The 18,662-nt window shown below is 35.1% G+C and overlaps 1 protein-coding gene across 1 annotated transcript in view; it reads right to left on the bottom strand.

Annotated features, from left to right (window-relative positions):
- Nucleotides 1-4,948: 4,948 nt before the first annotated feature.
- The window catches only part of LOC115432894 (sodium- and chloride-dependent GABA transporter 2-like), a 38,048-nt gene continuing 24,334 nt past the window's right edge, over nucleotides 4,949-18,662 (bottom strand). The window contains exons 11-14 of the mRNA XM_030153974.1: nucleotides 15,890-15,992; nucleotides 15,111-15,211; nucleotides 10,978-11,148; nucleotides 4,949-6,749 (exon numbers count right to left, since the gene is read on the bottom strand). Of these exons, the coding sequence (XP_030009834.1) occupies nucleotides 6,615-6,749; nucleotides 10,978-11,148; nucleotides 15,111-15,211; nucleotides 15,890-15,992 (510 nt within the window). The 3' untranslated portion in view covers nucleotides 4,949-6,614. The remainder of the gene's footprint in view (nucleotides 6,750-10,977; nucleotides 11,149-15,110; nucleotides 15,212-15,889; nucleotides 15,993-18,662) is intronic.

Consider the following 18,662-nt stretch of genomic DNA (forward strand, 5'->3'; position numbering starts at 1 on the left):
ATTTCTGTCACTGACCCTGTATACAGATTATGTTTTTTTTTAATGGGAGAGGGTAATATTCCTACTAAGATGTTTACTTGATTAATGAAAATGACCTAATGGCCTAAAATGAACTAACATAAAATATCCAGATTAGTTGTAAAAACAGTAGAATATTAGATTACATCAAAACATGATCACAGAATAATCATTCAGGTAGAAGTATTCAAAGCAAGTCCACAGTCTGGAGCAATATATACAGTTTTGGTCTTCATAAAGCAGTTCAATTGTCCATGAGAAAGTTAGCAAAACATATTGAAAAGTTTGACTGTATCAACTGTGTCAACTGTGTGTGTATGTAAAATGAAAATCACTGCTTAAAAAATGATTTTTTTTTTTTTTATCATTAATTTATTCTTTTGTTTAATCATTTAACTGTCTTACAACAATCACTTGCTGCTTTTTTTAAGTTGTAATGAGTAGCATGAACAGTTCAACATACGCTGACTGAACATGATTGAATTGATTCAATTCTCAAATATTGATTTAAAACCTTTCATATGATACACAGCCCACATTAATTTTCATGCTGTGATTTACATTTAATTAATCAGTGAACTCAGGAATAGTTTAGAACCCATTCAGTCAGGTAGGTGTTTTTCTTCTTGAAATGATTCAGTCTTGATTTTTCTAGATGTGGCTGTAGATGACATTGGAGGAGAGGTCAGTGATGGACCTGTGAGGGAGAGCAGGACCAGACCCCATCCACATGTCTCCCCCTATTTCCCCCCTTCTCCACTCTCTCTCTCTCTCTCTCTCTCTCTCTCTCTCTCTCTCTCTCTCTCTCTCTCTCTCTCTCTCTCTCTCTCTCTCTCTCTCTCTCTCTCTCTCTCTCTCTCTCTCTCTCTCTCTCTCTCTCTCTCTCTCTCTCTCTCTCTCTCTCTCTCTCTCTCTCTCTCTCTCTCTCTCTAACCCCTTTAACTGGTCAAGTCGGATGACCATCCTCCAGGAGCGGGGGTCTGCTCCATGTTTCTGCCTGTTAAAAGGATGTTTTTCCTCACCACTGTCACCAAGTGTTTGCTGCTGAAGGATTGTGTTGGGTTTCTGTAAATTTGCTCAAGAGTCTAGTTTTTGTTATGATGTAATGCTGTATAAATAAATTTGATTTGATTTGAAACTTTACCTGCGATAAACCACATAAACATAATCTTTTTCCTCTGTTTTTGTAAAAGAACTGATAAGGAGGTTCAGATGGTTTTATAGAACATATCATTTCCTGAGTGGATTGTACCTCACTTATCTGGTGGTTCATAGTGGAAGATAGTGTTTAACCCTTAGGGGTCTGTCCATACTTCTGAGTTTGCCTTTATGTAACACATAAAACATGTTAACCGCACCCATGTTGGTTATACTTTTTTTCCAGCACTATTTCACCTACATGATCTGATCATTCTTTTACACTTTATCTTATTCTATTAACATGTTGCACCCAAAAATAATAGAATACAATTTGAAAAAAATATGCTATTTATTACAATGAAATCCACAATCATGGTCAGTGATCTGTTTTGAAAGTTGAAAGAATAAAGCATGTTTCTATATTAACCTATGAAGGTGTATATTTATCTGTTAATCATATCTCCAGGTTTACATGGTCCATGAATGTCAACAAAACCTTTTTTCTAATGCTTTGATCACCCTGGGGGGTTAAAGACCAGAGGTCAAGTGTTTCTCAAGGTGTTCACCACAAACTGTAGATTTAGAAACTGTAAATTTAGTGTTTAAGTGTAGACTGGTGAGCAAGGAAGTAGTTAAAGCTACTGTAACAGTTTTAAAACCTCTTCCAATATTTAACAACAACTGTGTCCAAACTTCATACTATTTGTTCTGCGGTATAAGCCTTCATGGGTTGAATACGTCATTAAGATTCAGTTCATTTGGAGATACGTTAGAAACAGGATAAAAAACTGTAGTCTGAAAAGTCACTTTGAAAAGTACAATGTCTGTCTAAGAAGGAGAGTAACAGAGTAAGCATAAAGTTACATCCACTAAAAATGCTCAAAGAACTCAAAACATATGGTATGTGATATGTTATGTTACAGTTATGTCAGTTATCAGTCTAACCAAGTACTTACGTTGAGCTAAGTACTTGGTTCTATTTCACTTCCATGTTTTACAAAACAGAAAATCTGACTCATTTGTGTAACAATCCAAACTGAAAAGCTTAACTGAGTTATTCCAACAAATTATTTGTTTTTTGTTTATGGTATAACTTCAACAGACGTTTCACACAAATTCAAGAAATTGTGAACCTAAGAAAAGAAATATCTGTGAAAAATCCATCACTGACACATAACTAAGCATTGGCAAGATGAGCAACTCAAAGATATAACATATTTGATGTGATTAATATATTTTAAAAGCATGCTGTAGATTTATTAAATAGTAAATTTTGGGTTTATTTTGTTTTTCATTATGTTGAACTCCTTTGAACTCCTTTCTCTACTGCCTGGTAGTTCACTCTGCAGCGGTGCATCATATTCTGTAAGGCCTCTGCATTTCACATAAGTCAATATTTACAAACTCTTCCAGAGAACACTATTCTACCATGTGAATTATAAAGGACATCATTTATCATATCATTGTTATTTGCACTATTTCACTCTGATCATTTCTAACCCATTTTGGATCCTTTTCTATAAACTGTCAGCTGTGATGAAGGAGACCATATGTAGACATTTTGTAGTCATTTCTATAACCTCTGTTTTCTGTGAGGTATGGATATTTTTGCCAGTGGCAGGTGCCCATATCCATGAAGCCTTCCATACATTTCCATACTTAACTCTTTGCAGTTATAAAAATATCAGATATTTGTTTCAGTCCTTCTGTTTTGTGTGATGGAGTCAACTTTGAAGTTGTTCACCATGAGGGGAAGGATTCAGGTGTGTAATCACGGAAAGACTAATGGATTTGTAATACTTAGGCTATCACTCGGGTTCTACAGATTTGATGAAAAATTGGTGACAAATGTCATACGCGGCTTTAAGTTAAGTTCATAGAAAAATAAACACTGACCAGTGAAACCTCTATGGGCAACATAAAAATAACCACTTAGTAGGCTAGGCTAAATAGTATGCCATATTTTTTAAAATTACAGCTGCACAGTATGTCATTTGAGCATCGTCATCGCAATGTACATGTGTGCAATAGTCACATCGCTGGTCCTGCAATGTAAGAGGCAAATAATCTCAACGTGTTCTCATCTAATTTCAAGGGTACCTGACACACACTGCACGCAGCAATCCACCAATCACAATCATTCTTAATCAGTTTGGAGTGAGTTGCTGGTAACAATATTGAAAAATGAGCAACAAACAAGAGAAAATTAATGAAAATGAAGACTTGGTGCCAAAAAGAAAAGCAACGTCAGCTATCTGGAATTATTTCGGCTCCAAGTAGGATGATACTGAAACATGTGTTCTGTGTCGACAGTGCCTTACACCTGTTGCCACAACGAGAGGAAACACAACTAATTTGTTTGACCATTCATTTCAGCACCACACAGCTATCATAGCCTCCTGAGTATTTTTCATATCACAATATATATCGTGAGGTTAAAAAAAATCAGTTAGTTTTTTCCAATATTGCGCAGCCCTAATTGAAATCAATTTGTATTGCTTCTACATTCCATAATTTCTTATTTATAGTTAGATACTGTATTTGTAACTTCACCCGAGAGCCCAGACACTATTTTATTGAATTAAGATTAGATTTTATTTACAGAGACACTATGAGGAAAAGGAAAGGGCATTCTGACATCAGGCACTTTTTTGGTGCTAACAGAGTAAGTAGGAAATATTAGCACGAGTGCTGTCAAACAATTCCATTCTTTAAATCAGATTAATCATAGGGTTGCTGTGGATTGATTTCGCTTAATTACAATTAAATATCATTCGTTTTTAATCTATATTAATCGCGTTTCATTTTGTATGAGGAAACAGATTCAAGAAAGGAGGGCATATATATGCACTTAATGTGTTTATTTAACACCCTCAACAGTTTCAACAAAACTACTTGAAACAACTTGGGTTTTTTTGTCCTCATATTTACATCCAGAGGGCCAACCTGCTGTTTAGTGTCATCCATCTGTATGGGTTGGTTCTGCTGTCTGTCACTACTGGATCAACTGACCATTTGCACATGTGTGACGGCAGCTCTACTTGGTCAAACTGATGTTCAGTCATTCTGCATTGCAGATGGATTAACTGAGTTAAAAAATTTAATCCGATTAATCATGATGATGGACTAATCATCAATTAATGTATTTTGACATCCCTAATTTGCACTTAGATCTGCAGACAGTTACAGTAAAAGTGTCGGTGCAGTTAGGTTTTACGTTCTGTTCATATGTATGAAGGAAGATGGTGGCCAGCAGACAGGAGAGGCACCGGAGGACAGACCTGAGCAGGCAGCAGGGACACCACAATATGAGGGCAGAATGCAGGACGCTGAGCCAGGGGGGTTACCCCCCAATTACAGAGGGGTGATTCACACTCTGATAACACCACTGGACATGGAAATGTTCCAACTCATCAAATAACAGCATACCTGGTGTGAATGTAACCATTAGTACCCTGATAAAAAGCAAAATATCTCAGTACAACAGCTGCTAACAGAGAAAACAAGCACAGAAACACCTCATTCACCTAATACAGTATGCATGATGAACCAAAAGTTGATGTTTTCTTCTGGAAAGGGTCATGTGAAAGGGACATAATGAATCAGGAATGGAAACACAGTGAATGAAAAGACCCAACCATGCAACAGTGTGGGTGTCTGCATCTTCATTTCTAAAAGTCTCCGTTGGTGCCTTCTCACATTACAATAAACCCCCATAAGTTTCTAAACTAAAACAGAGAGTTTAAAACACATTTGGTTAAAACACAACTTTTTATTTATTTAATTTCATTTTATAGTATACCTTATTTAGCAGGGAAAGCACACATTACATATATTGTTCTATATATACCAGCCCTGGTCAAAAAAAGTCCCACACATCATTTCAATGAGCTTATGCAATATTACAACATTTATGTCTGTCATTTTATGGACACATAATGTCACTGAACCTAGAGCTGACCAACTGAAGCAAGCCCTGAACACAACACTGCCACCACAGTACTGTAGGCACCAGGCATGATGGGTAATCACTTCATCTGCCTGTCTTGTCTGGGTACCCCTGAGTTCATCAATCTGGACCAGGGTCAACCTGGACTCATCAGACCACAGTCCAGTCTTTATTCTCTCTATCAAACCAATGGATAGAATGATGGATAGAATTTACTCCCTGACTCAGAGAGTGAAAAGTTCAGTTAAGGTGATTATGTTTGTAGCTGAAACATTGGTATTTGCTTCGTTGAATCCGGATGAGGAATTTTTTTTTGCCTAAGCTGCATGGACTGTGAGGCTGTGGTTGTGTTATCGATCACCTGCTTTCACTTTATACTTCACTGTTAAAATGTGACACGTAAAAAAGAGGGATAAAGTTCTGGTGCAAGCTGATGTCCAAGTGGTGTGTATGTGCATGTGCATGTACTTTTCCTGCCATTTTGATAGAGGTTTTAGTCCCAAATTGCACACTCTTTCTTTTATCTACTTATTCAGAGCATGCTGCAGCAGACCTTTCAAAGTCATGCACAAAGTACGCATACAACCTGAACAACAACTTTGTCATTGTGCTTTGAATAATTAACCTCTGACACGTTCATGTACATGTGTTGCAAAGTACTGTGGGAAATCATAGACAGAAAAGCATGCTGGCTGGGTTACTTACTGTAAAATGATAAACTGGGTAATGTGCACTGCAAAAAATGCTCCTCTAAAAACAAGTAAAAATAAAACAAAAAACATTAATACAAGATATTTTTTTGTATTAAGCAAAACAATCGGCTAATGGAACAAGTGAAAATTCTCTTGGCAAGAATTCTTGAAACAAGACATTATGTTTAAGCCTTAAAATATAAGAGTAATCTTGAACTTTGCTTATAAAACTAATTCTCAGTTATATTTTACTAATGTTGTGAAGTTTAGTGTCTCATAATAAACGTCTGATACTCAAAAGTAGTATTTTTTTTTTTTTTTACTTTTCTTTTTTGTCATCCTCTTCATTTTACATATATTTAACTCATTTTTAGTTCCAACTGTGACACTGTTCCAGATTTCAGTCCAAAACCAACTTGAAAGAAGATCGTAAATTGACATTTTGAGACAAAATGTCTTGAAAGTAGAATTCCTGACTATTATTAGGAAATACTTTTGTGCTATAATAAGCCAATATTCTCCAACCAAATCCCACACAACATTTGACACAGTCTATAACTCCTTTTTCCTTTTTGTGGCTAACTTAATAGTATGGTTTTGTGAGTACTGAGACCCAGGGTTTGTTTCTTGAAAATTACAATATTGCTTTTTATAAAAACAAAAAAAAAAAAATACATTTGTGGTGTTTAGATTCACTTTACATGGAAGATGAAATGCAATATATATTCTTTCTCTCTAGCTCTTGAGTCATATTTTTTTTCTTAGCTGAAAATATTTCCTCCTGAAGCGAATAAAGAAAGTACTTTTGTTTGAGTTCACAGTGTGAGCTCCCCTGTGTCAGATAACGGTTTGAGTTCGGTCTTGGCTGCTGCACCGTTGGTACTCAGAGAAGCCGGACATTTGTGCGCAAAGGGGAGGTCATCCTGGGGTTGGCAGAGTGACAGGAAACGCTGAGGAGGGAAAGCATGCAAAATTAGACCCACATTCTCTAAATAGGAACAGATAGAGCAAAAAAAAAAAAAAAAATGTGTATGTGTGTGAAATAGAAGGACAAAAAAACAGCAACATGACCTGTTAAGGACACAGTTTAAATACGTCTCACATATGTCCTGAAGTTGATCTTCATCATGTTGAAGAATTGGCAAAAAAGTGCATAGATGTTGAGAAATCTTGGAAAAACATACACAAAGGCAGACTGAACTTTAATAACCCCATCCTAAACAGACCTCCTTTCATTCACTGCAACTGTGACTGAGTCTAAGTCACACAGTCACAGGCATATTCTGGGATGGCCATGGCTCAGATGGTAGAGCGGGTCGTCTAATAACCGAAGGGTTGGTGGTTCGAATCCCGCTCTGTCATGTGCTGTTGTCTCCTTGGGCAAGACACTGTATGAATGTGTATGAATGTTCAGTGGTGGTTGGAGGGGCTGTAAGTGTGGATTGGCAGCCATGCTTCTGTCAGTCCGCCCCAGGGCAGCTGTGGGTACAACTGTAGTTTACCACCACCAGAGGGAGAATGTGAGAGTCAATGAATAATGGATCCACTGTGCACTTTGAGAATGTGTTCATAGAAAAGAGCTATATAAATCTAATCCATTATTATTCAGATGCAGAGTCCTACCATCTGCTCTATATCCTGTGATGGAGGAAAACTGACCTGGCCATACCTAAAAACATGCTGTCATCAGGTCTGTTTACTGAACAAATATTTTCCTCGTAGCAGATGAGAAACTCTCAGTAAGTAAAGTGTTGAAAAGTACAACGGCGTATTAGGGCCACATAGGAAAAATAAAAACACTTGTCACTACGAGAATAAAGTCATAATATTTCGAGAATAAAGCCATAATATTATGAGATTAATGTTGTAATATTTTGAAAATAAACTCCTCCACAAAAGAGGCAATTTACTCCAAATCCCTTCGGTTCTTACGACGAAACAAACTCAAGTATATGCAAAATTGCTTCAAAGTCCTTCGAATAATGCTAATGTGTTGATGGTGGGCGGGGCTAATAGGCTCAGTATTTGGCCAATGCGTAAACCTCAAATGAAAGTATAACCACGCAAAATGTTCCGAGTTCTCCATTATGTGACGAGTGGGTACGACATTATTCTTGTAAATTATGATATTTTTCCTGCCTGTTTTTAAACTATGATGTTATTCTCATAATATTATGGCTTTATTCTCAAAATATGACAATATTATTCTCATAATAGTGCAACTTTATTCTCGTAAAATTATGACTTTTTGTATTCAACTTTATTCTCATAAAATTACTGGTTTTATTTCTATATTTTATTATAACCTTATTCTTGTAGTGACAAGTGACGCTATCATAGAAAAGTTAATGAAAGTTGCTTCACAGAATTTTATGAAGAAACTACTTTTTTATGTATTATTTTTTATTTATTCAACTTTTATTGAACCAGGGAAAAAAAAAGACTTGTTGAAATTAAAAAATCTTTTTTGCAAAAGTGTTCTGGTCAAGACAGCAGCAGCAGAAGCATAAAATAGAGATTTCATCCATACATCCACAGGTACTAAAAGTATACAACAGGTGTTTTTAGAAAACACCTACATCCAGATTTATCCTTTTCCCATTCATTTAGAATAACTTTGAATGCATTTACAGAGAGCAGCTCCTTCAGTTTTATCTCCTTCTGTCAGTTGTTCCAGACAGTAGGAGCAGAAAATGAAAAAAACTTTCTTTTCCAGTTCTGTTCTGACTTTTGGAATACGTAGAGATAACAGACCCTGGGATCAAAGACTGTAATTTTTTTTAAGTCATTCCAACAGAACCTGTAAGACGGACTTTAAGCATAACTGCCTAAGTCTTACGCTATGTGGACAAAAGTATTGGGACATGTTTAATTCAGGTGTTTCTTTCTAACAAAGGTTTGGGATACAAAACAATAATGACAAATGTAATAATATAGTTTTATATTGTAATAAATATAATATTGATCATTAATATTGATATTTATATCTCAAATCAGCATGAACAGAACCTCTTACAGTTGTAGCCATAATGTGTCCCAATATTTCTGACCATAAAGGCCAAGTTTATAAATTACCTCCCTGTTTAATGGGAGATCTTTCTTCTCAAGTGAGATGTGAAGAAAGTAGATGGTTAGTTGTAGTAGAAAATTATTATTAACTGTCAGAGCACAAAAAAATATTTTAGAAATTTAGAAGTAGAACATTTAAAATCACAGTCATGGATTAAAACACACAGTCAATGTTGGGAGACATGAAGTATAAACTATCTCTGAGACATTTTGGAAGCAAAGATAACAATTTAAACCAAACTAACCAATGCAATGATATTCATGACAATATAAAACTATATTATGACATTAGTCATTACTGTTTTGTATTCCAGACCCCTGTTAGAAAAGAAACACCATAATTCAATGTGTCCCAATACTTTTGTCCATATAGTGTATGACTTAGGCAATTGTGCTGAAATATTGTTTTAATTTGGATGGTTGAATTCTTGGTTTTAATCACGTTAGTCAGTATTGGTTAGGAGTCTTTTAGATTTTCTTTGTTTCACAGGTCAGTCGTAAATTTCTTAGGATAGGTCACATCTTGGTCACATACTAAACTGACACAGTTATGATCACAGGACTAATACACATGCCCACAGATGATCGTAAACAACTAGAGATTAAGAGGTAAACACTAAATAGGGGGTTTTACATAGAGTTGAGATTTCACGTGTTTGACTTTAGAGTCAGATGACACCAGTCCATGTTCTGTCACCCAGCCCACCTTTAGCACAAGGGGTTCAGCCCATAGCTTGGAGATCAGTTTACAAGGATTATAAAAGTGATGTGCGCTGCAATGTTCTGGATCCATTTTCCCTACTTGGGGTGTGGATCCTCAGCTGAGTTATATTTTGTTTGTGATCAGATCAAGTCAATAATTAAATTTATAAAAATGAGACCAAAAAGAATCCGGACTTTTTCTTGGAGCTGCCAACAAAAGAACACATTAACAATGCTATGAGGCTAACAATTTATAAATTAAAGAATACCAATGTTTTAGACTTCAAGTAACAATATCTGTCCATCTAACTCGAGCATACAAACCACAGTGATGGGTGCGAGCTCTGAGTCCTGTAACAAACCTCAAAACTCATATTGAGAGCATAAATCCACATTCCAAAGGGACAATTCGCAAAATATACACTGTGATCAATTCCTCTACTCTGGAACCCTTGGCATGTGTTCAAAGAAAATGGGGAAAAGAGTTGGCCACAGAGTTTTCTGAAGATGTATGGCAATCTATACTTCACAACATTCATTCATCCTCAATCTGTTTAAGACAGAGTAATTCAATTCAAAGTGGTTCACCGACTGCACTGGCCGAAAGTGAAGTTGACAAAAATTAAATCGGACTTGAATCCTACTTGTGATCATTGTGAAGCTGAACCGGCCACACCGTCTCATATGTTCTGGTTTTGCTCAAAACTGAAAAACTTTTGGCAGTCTATATTTAAATTTCTTTCTGATGTAACAGGGTTTCATATTGAACCTGAGGCAACAATTGCAATATTTGGCATTACATTACATTCTTTTAACCAAAAATTTCAAAATCGGATTGCCTTCGACGCTCTTCTAGCTCATAGACTAATACTACTAAAATGGAAAGATAAACAACCTCCAACATTTAAATCTTGGTTTCTGGATCTTTTAGATCATTTAACATTGGAAAAAATCAGATATTCTACAAGACGATGTGCCAATAAGTTTTTTAGTACCTCGCAAACTGTTCTGAATCACATAAAAGAGGTAGATCCCACACTTATTCCAGAGGAGTCTTATTAATAAGAGCATGTGACTAATATCTGTCATTTATTTATTTATTTATTATTATTATTATTATTATTATTATTATTATTATTATTATTATTATTATTATTATTATTATTATTATTATTATTATTATTATTGTTGTTGTTGTTGTCAATTATCCTTTTTTCCCCCCTTTTTTTTTTGGTGCAACAGGGTGGGAATGTTCATGGGTTTGGGTTAAAAAACAATGACTGTATTATGCTTGTCTGTGACTAGATATGCAATAAAGACACTTTGAACAAAAAAAAAAAAAAATCATATTGAGAGCGTAAACACTGTAATCATGCATTCATATGATGTGAGGGCGACCATGTTTACCTGTTGAATGGTGCCTTCTCCCTGTATCATTTTATACAACACAAACAGCGGGATGAGCGAGAGTGAGACAGTAGCAATAAACCAGCCCAAGATGTTGGCCCACAGTGGATAAACATAAGTGTTACTGAACTTGAGTGGGCTGTATTTGACAATGGAGAAGATGAAGGTTCCCTGCAATGAGAACAAACACAGGGTGATATGATCGATACAAGCATTACTTAAAGCTACAGTCATGCACATTTCTCACGCACTTCTTCAAACACTTTAGGGTCCAGAGGTGCAATGCATGCCTTCCAGAGCGCCCCATGTGTTGTCATTATAGTTGATAGATGAGTGATTATGAGAGCTGAACAGTTATCACAATATTGTAAATCCACTGGGTATGTACGTATGTGTATTCACAGCTGTGCATTTGACTGATGTTCTAGTGGTGGGAGAACTAAAACCACACTGTGAAAATACATCACTACAACTACAAGAAGTTCTGCTTTAAGTCTGAAAAGTGAAAAGGTCAAAGTAAGTGGTTTACTATTATATATAAATCTTTTGGATTAATATTATATCTCCATTTATATGCGTGTTACAGTGTGTTTTACTGCTGTAAAGGTAGAACTCATTTGAACTATTTTATATAAGGTTAAAATTGGTTAACTGGATTTATTATCCCTGTGGAATAATCCATTTTACCCATCCTAACACATACAAAGTAGTATTAGCAATTAGCATTAACACATGGGACACATTACGAGCGGTGAGCTGCCATTTGGGGAATAACTTTTGTTCTATTGTTCCATTTCTTAAATGTGCCATGAACTGTTTGTTTAACTATGTACAGTCGCGGAAAAAATTATTAGACCATCAAAAGTCATCAGAAACAATGGTTATGCAATCATGTACTAACGCCTGTGTGTATCATGTGACTAAAACAGACAGAAAAGAAAACATGGAATGCCTAAAAGCACTGTTTTTGGCAGTACAATCCCATACACTACCAGTCAAAAGGTTGGACTCTCCTTCTCATTTAAATGATATAAGATGGACCGCAGATGACCAACAAGTGCTCAGCATCACTGGGAACTCCTTCAAGACTTTTGGAAAACATTTCAGGTGACTACCTCATGAAGCTCATCGAGAGAATGCCAAGAATGTGTAAAGCAGTAATACAAGCAAAATGTTTCTATTTTGAAGAATCTAAAATATAAAACATGCTTTGAGTTATGTGACTTTTTTAAAATACATAATTCCATATGTGTTCATTCATAGTTTTGATGCCTTCAGTGACAATCTACAATGTAAATAGTCATGAAAATACAGAAAAACCAGGTGAGTCCAAACTTTTGACTCTTTGTGTAGTTGATATAAGAACTGAAGTGATTTTGGTTATTACCAAGAAAACATGGAAAATGGCTAGATATCAGCTCTGAAATTAAACTCTTATGAGCTATTTTTGTTGTTATCATTATATCTGTCCAAACAAATGTACCTTTAGTTGTACCAGGCATTAAAATGAACAAGAAATTGAAGAAAACACAGGTGGTCTAATAATTTTTTCCGTGACTGTATTTCATCAGCACTGCAGTCAGGGGAACTGACAGGAGAATTAACCTAAATGTACCTGTTTTTAATGTAGTACTCTTTTTTTTTTTTTTTTTTTAACAATTTTTATTTTCAATTTTTAATAGTACAATACAATCTCCTCAGGTTGAGGAGCAGGAAAAGAGCAAAAGAACAGAAAAACAAACAGATGAAAAGAACAGCCTGTGTTGGTGTCAGAATATTAAGGACCCTTAATAGATACATTTGTCTCTGAATGTCAGCCATTTTCCCCAGTTTTTCATAAAGAGATTTTCTTTTAACTTCAGTTTTATATGTCAGATGTTCCATGTCAAGTACATCACCTATGATTGAAATCCATTGTTTATTAGACGGAGCATCAGTCTTAAGCCAGTTCTTTGTTATGGCCTTCTTCCTGGCCACCAGGAGGATCTTGACAAGATATCTGTCTTCTTTATGCACTGATTCTTCCAAATGTCCGAGGTACAGAACAAGACAAGAATTTGGGATTGCATAGCCCAGCACATCGCAGAGAGCTGAGTTAACCTTCCCCCAGAAGGGTTGGGTATTTGAGCATTTCCAAAACATGCGTGTGTGATCTGAATCCATGCGATTGCATAGTCTCCAACACGGCTGTTGAGTATTCATTTGTTTACTTTTTATTTTAGGTGTGATGAAATAACGAATTAGATTTTTCCAATTAAATCACATATCGTACCAAATCCCCTCTGGGATCTCCTCACCCAGCTCTCGTTCCCATTTGGTTTTAACAGAGAATGTTGACTCATTTCTAGAATCCATCAAACAACCATACAAAACTGACACAGTTTTTGGGACAGCATTACCATAAGCTTGTATAAGTAGCTTTATGACAGGATGTATTTTATCCTCACTTGTTTTAATATCTTTGATGTAATAGTCCCTTATTTGCAGGTATCTAAAGACGTCCTGATTAGTTAATTTATAAATATTTTTTAACTCCTGGAAGCTTTTCATTTCTCCTTTTTTAATAATCGTGCATATGGCTGTAATTCCCTTCTCAGCCCAACTTTTAAATCTATCATCAAATTTTCCTGGTATGAATTTATCATCAAATGAAATCCATTTTAATAGTCCAATTTCCTTTCCTATGTTTAGTTGTTTCACTGTGGAGTACCATACATCTAGTGTAGAGGAAATCACTGGGTTGAGATTACACTTCTCTTTAATGTAAACTGGAGTCACTGTTTCTCCAATGCTGGCCTGAATTGGATGTTTTAATGTTGAAACTTCAATATCTTTCCACCCAGCAACACATCCCTTATCACACCAGTAGATCAAATGACGCAGTTGCGCAGCATGAAAATAATATTTCAAATTTGGAAGTGACAGACCTCCTTTGTTTTTGCGCAGTCGTAATGTGGCATAGCGTATCCTTGGTCGTTTACTTTCCCATATGAATCTTGATATGCACTTATCCCATTTTAGAAATTGGTCTTTTGAAATATTTATAGGCAGAGATAAGAATATATATAACAGACGTGGCAAAATGTTCATTTTTACAACATTAATCCTATCATTTAATCCCAATGGGTATGTGAACCATCTTTCAATATCTTCCCTTATAATTTTGTCAACTTGTTCATAATTACTTCTATATAATTTGGAAAGGTCTTTAGTTATACTCATGCCCAAATATTTGATTGATTTTCACTCCCATTTTATTTGCCATTCCCTTAATTCTTGAGTTGATGAGCAATTAAACATGAGGATCTGAGTTTTAAGTATATTTACTTTGTAGCCTGAGTATAGACCAAATCTTTCAAGAATTTGTGTAAGGTGTACAAATGAATCTACTGGGTTTTTTAATATATAGTATTCTTTAATTTGCAATAATGCATCATATTCATATGATCATGTGTCCTGTGGGAACACATTGAATTAAGATGTTTCATTGTGAACAGTAAGCTGAGCTGGTAAGTAAGTTAAGTAAGTAATTTATTCGTCCATTTAACCAAACATGATATATACATTCATACAGTTTGGATTTCTATATTAAACATGGGCGAAAAGGTGTAGCCAGAAGCAACAGCTTATTTATGCCTTCCGTATTTACAAAAAGGAAAGTTGCAGAAACAAAACAAGATAACAAAACAAGCTACAAAACCTAATGAAAAATTTCATAGCATAATTTTCTATTATAAATAATAGTATTACAATAAACTTTTTTCTGTCTTTACGGTTAGCTGTTTACATGGTTTGTTTAAATGGTCATCTATGGTTACAGTTTTCTTCTAGATTAGATACATTTTATGATAATTATAAAAAACTTATTGATTATATGTGAATGTAACCTTTTGCTGGGTAATTTGTTTGCTGGGTAATGCTTAAATATATCCCTTCCTTATATTCACAATAACAAAGTAAATGTAGGAAAAGTAATATTTCCAGTCTGCTGCTAAAAGACTCCCCAGTGTCTGATACAACTGCAGACTGACATATACAGACCTATAATATTAATATTTATATTACCTTAATGTCATATGTAGTAGCAGTAAATTACATGTGATAAGTGATTAATGAAACAACTTAACACTCACAAGGCAGATGAAGGGGGTGATGTATTGCCAGCAGTATTTCATCAGTGGAAATGGACGATAACCGATCATGTGTGTGATGTTGTTATAGAAACGGTCAGCACCTTCACAGAAAAAGAAACCGTCAAACACCTTAACAACTGCTGACAACCAAAAACATCTGCTGATTTCAAATGCTAAATTACTTTTGATCCACAAATCCTATCAGTAAATGTGAATATTTCAGGTAGAACTTCTCAGCTTTTCAGCATCATCAGCTCTGACCCATTTGGACCTTCAGAGTTTCTGCAGTAAATATGGAAACACCTTCATTTTCCATAATGTTAATGATAATAAAATAATTTAAAAAAAAAAACACATAATCTGACAAATAATAGTGATTGCAGGTGCTTCTTTTATGTTCAGCTAATGATATTTTGCTGAAAATGTCACTTTTGCTTTAGTTTTTTTCTGTTTTCACATAATAACCTTTGGATTTACTCTGAGCTTTTGCGAATATCTACATGATCAATAAATTAAATAGAGAAAAACACATGATTTTCGCTGACAAATACAAAATTCAGAGGATTATATTACGCTAAACAGTGAAGTCATGGGTGAATGCTTAAATAATTTCAAAGTCCTCACAATAATAGTTTTAGGTCTTTAAAGGTATGTATTATTGCTCAGCTGATAACATCTGGACCATCTGAATTTGCTTTCTGACTGTTAGAAAAAGATGCATTGCATGTTTAATAGTACAAAAGTTGTTCATGTAGTTGATTTCATTGTAAAGAACTGACCGTAGACCCATGCGATGCTGATGGATTGGCTCATTGAGAGTAAAAGCAGAGTGGTACCGCTGCAGACGTGATGGTCCATCAGCTGAAGCAGGTACATCCCACCCTGAGAAGACCAAACACCAACACCATCAGAAATAATGTCCAGCTTATTAATTTAGTTAGTACTAACATAAAAGAAGGATATAAATTAGAATGGAAGGAACAAATATACTGCTAATTACTGCAAAATTCTTGTAATTGTTCAAAAATTACAAACTTACTGCGTAGTAAGGATGTAACGATTACTGGTATAACGATAAACCGTGGTAAAATTCCCGACGGTTAGTATTACTGTTTAAATTCTAATTATCATGATAACCGTGTTTGATTACCACACTTTGAAAGAGACAGAGAGAGAGAGAGAGACCCGGTCCAAGCGCGCAGAGAGAGGGAGGCTATCTATCTATCTATGAAAAAGGAACTAAAACAACTCAAACTTGATATAGACAATGGTCAAACAATGACCATAAGATGCCATCTTTAATGCACATGTGTATGTTTGATGTTTACATGTTAATATTTGAATGTTTCTGCGAAGAGAGAGTACATTGTGCCTATTATTTTATTTATTTATTTATTTTTCCAAAATACAACTTGGTTAAATTATTTCAGTGTGTGTATAAGTACTTTTTGAACATTTTGAGCACATTTCAACAATACCACGATAATAATGATAACCGTGATTATTTTGGTTACATGATGTCACGTGATATGAAATTTTCATATTGTTACATCCCTACTGCATAGCAACCCACAAACCTTATAGTGACAAACTGCTATAATGCCTCGCTCAGTCTTTCATAATAATTTACAGTTATTATACAGGGTGGGGAAGCAAAATTTACAATATTTTGAGGCAGGGATTGAAAGACAGTGTATGACCAGTTAGTTTATTGAAAGTCATGAGAATTTATTTGCCACAAGAAAATTTACATAATAGAAAATGCTTTTATTCTATGTGTCCTCCTTCTTTCTCAATAACTGCCTTCACACGTTTCCTGAAACTTGCACAAGTGTTCCTCAAATATTCAGGTGACAACTTCTCCCATTCTTCTTTAATAGTATCTTCCAGACTTTCTCGTAATAGTTTTGCTCATAGTCATTCTCTTCTTTCCATTATAAACAGTCTTTATGGACACTCCAACTATTTTTAAACTCTCCTTTGGTGTGACGAGTGCATTCAGCAAATCACACACTCTTTGACGTTTGCTTTCCTGATTACTCATATGGGTAAAAGTTTCTGAAAAGGTATGGATAATAGTGTTAGGTATGATTATGACATCAATATATGTTTGGTTTCAAAACAATTGATGTAGTGCCCGCTGAGAAAAAACAACTAAATGTTCATTGTAAATTTTGCTTCCCCACCCTGTATAACTAGTGTGTTGACCTGTGGGGGGGTTCTAGATGTGTAGTTTTTATGCTGGGGAGAGCTGACTTTTGGGAAAAAGATGTTAGTCTATATTTTTTAAGTACTGACATAAAAAATTGTTTTGTAAACCATTCTTTAAAATCTAAACAACAAGTATTATATTATATACTGATATATACGGACACATATAGGGACTGAAGTTAGTAAATGCGTCGTTCCTGGTTTTAACTTGATTTCCCATCATGCAGCATGGTACCGCACTTCCTGGTATAGCAATGTGATTGTAAGGCTACTGCATCTCAAAATTACTAATATCACCCAAAATATTGGTCCTATCAACTTGTCGTTTTTGTTAGTCTATTCCTTGACCAAAAATACGTAAGTATGCCAAAGTGCAGCAGTCAGCTCTTTCTGGATTTTGTGTGATGCCTGAAACACACAAATAAACGGAGTCCACTTCCCGTTTATAATTTAGACATCAGTAACATGCATCAGACACAACTGTAGTGAGCATAAGTCACATATTTACTTTTGGTTGTCATATTAAAAGACATCCACTAATCCTAAAGTCTGATCGTCTGTCCGATGGTACGTCTGTGTTTTTTCAGACACGTGAGTGGAAACACCTCTTTTACATGTTGACATCAAGGCCTTTAACAGCTTTACACAGAAAAGTACATTGTGTAATGGTGTAAGTACTCATGTAAGCAGTGAGGCAGCTTAATATTTCTAAGAAATGAAAGATTAACCCTCAAAGACCTAAATAACCACCAGCAACCAAAAGCATGCACTAATCTGAAGTGTTTAATAACTTCTGAACCACTAAACCTATTAATATGTTGAAATAATTCAAGTAAAATGCTGTTTTTCATCTTTTCATGGTCATTAGATATGACCCATTTGGACGTTCACAGGCTCCGTAGTGAACGTGGAAACACGTCATCTTCTACAACATTGATTCACCAGTAAAACCCATAGAGTTGGATCAGTGACAGTGGATGGAGACACTTGGTTTATGTTCAGTTATGATATCTTTCTGAAAAAGTCACATTTTCTTCAGTTTTCTCTGTTTCTGGTATAATAATCCTCAACTTTAATCTGAGCTTTTATGAACATCTACATGATCAGTGAATTAAATATAGGAAAATACCAGATTTCACTTGAAAAAAAAAATTTATATATATATATAGAGAGAGAGAGAGAGGATCCGATCATTCAGGTAAACACTGTCATCTTCTGCGACATTGATTCGACAGTAAAACCCATGGAGTTTGACAAATGACAGTGGATGTAGATGCTTGTTTTTATGTTCATATATATGTTAATGATACATTTTTGTTGAAAAAAATCCCTTTGCTTCAT

The sequence above is a fragment of the Sphaeramia orbicularis genome, chromosome 14, assembly GCF_902148855.1.
Source record: "Sphaeramia orbicularis chromosome 14, fSphaOr1.1, whole genome shotgun sequence".
NCBI lineage: Eukaryota > Metazoa > Chordata > Actinopteri > Kurtiformes > Apogonidae > Sphaeramia > Sphaeramia orbicularis.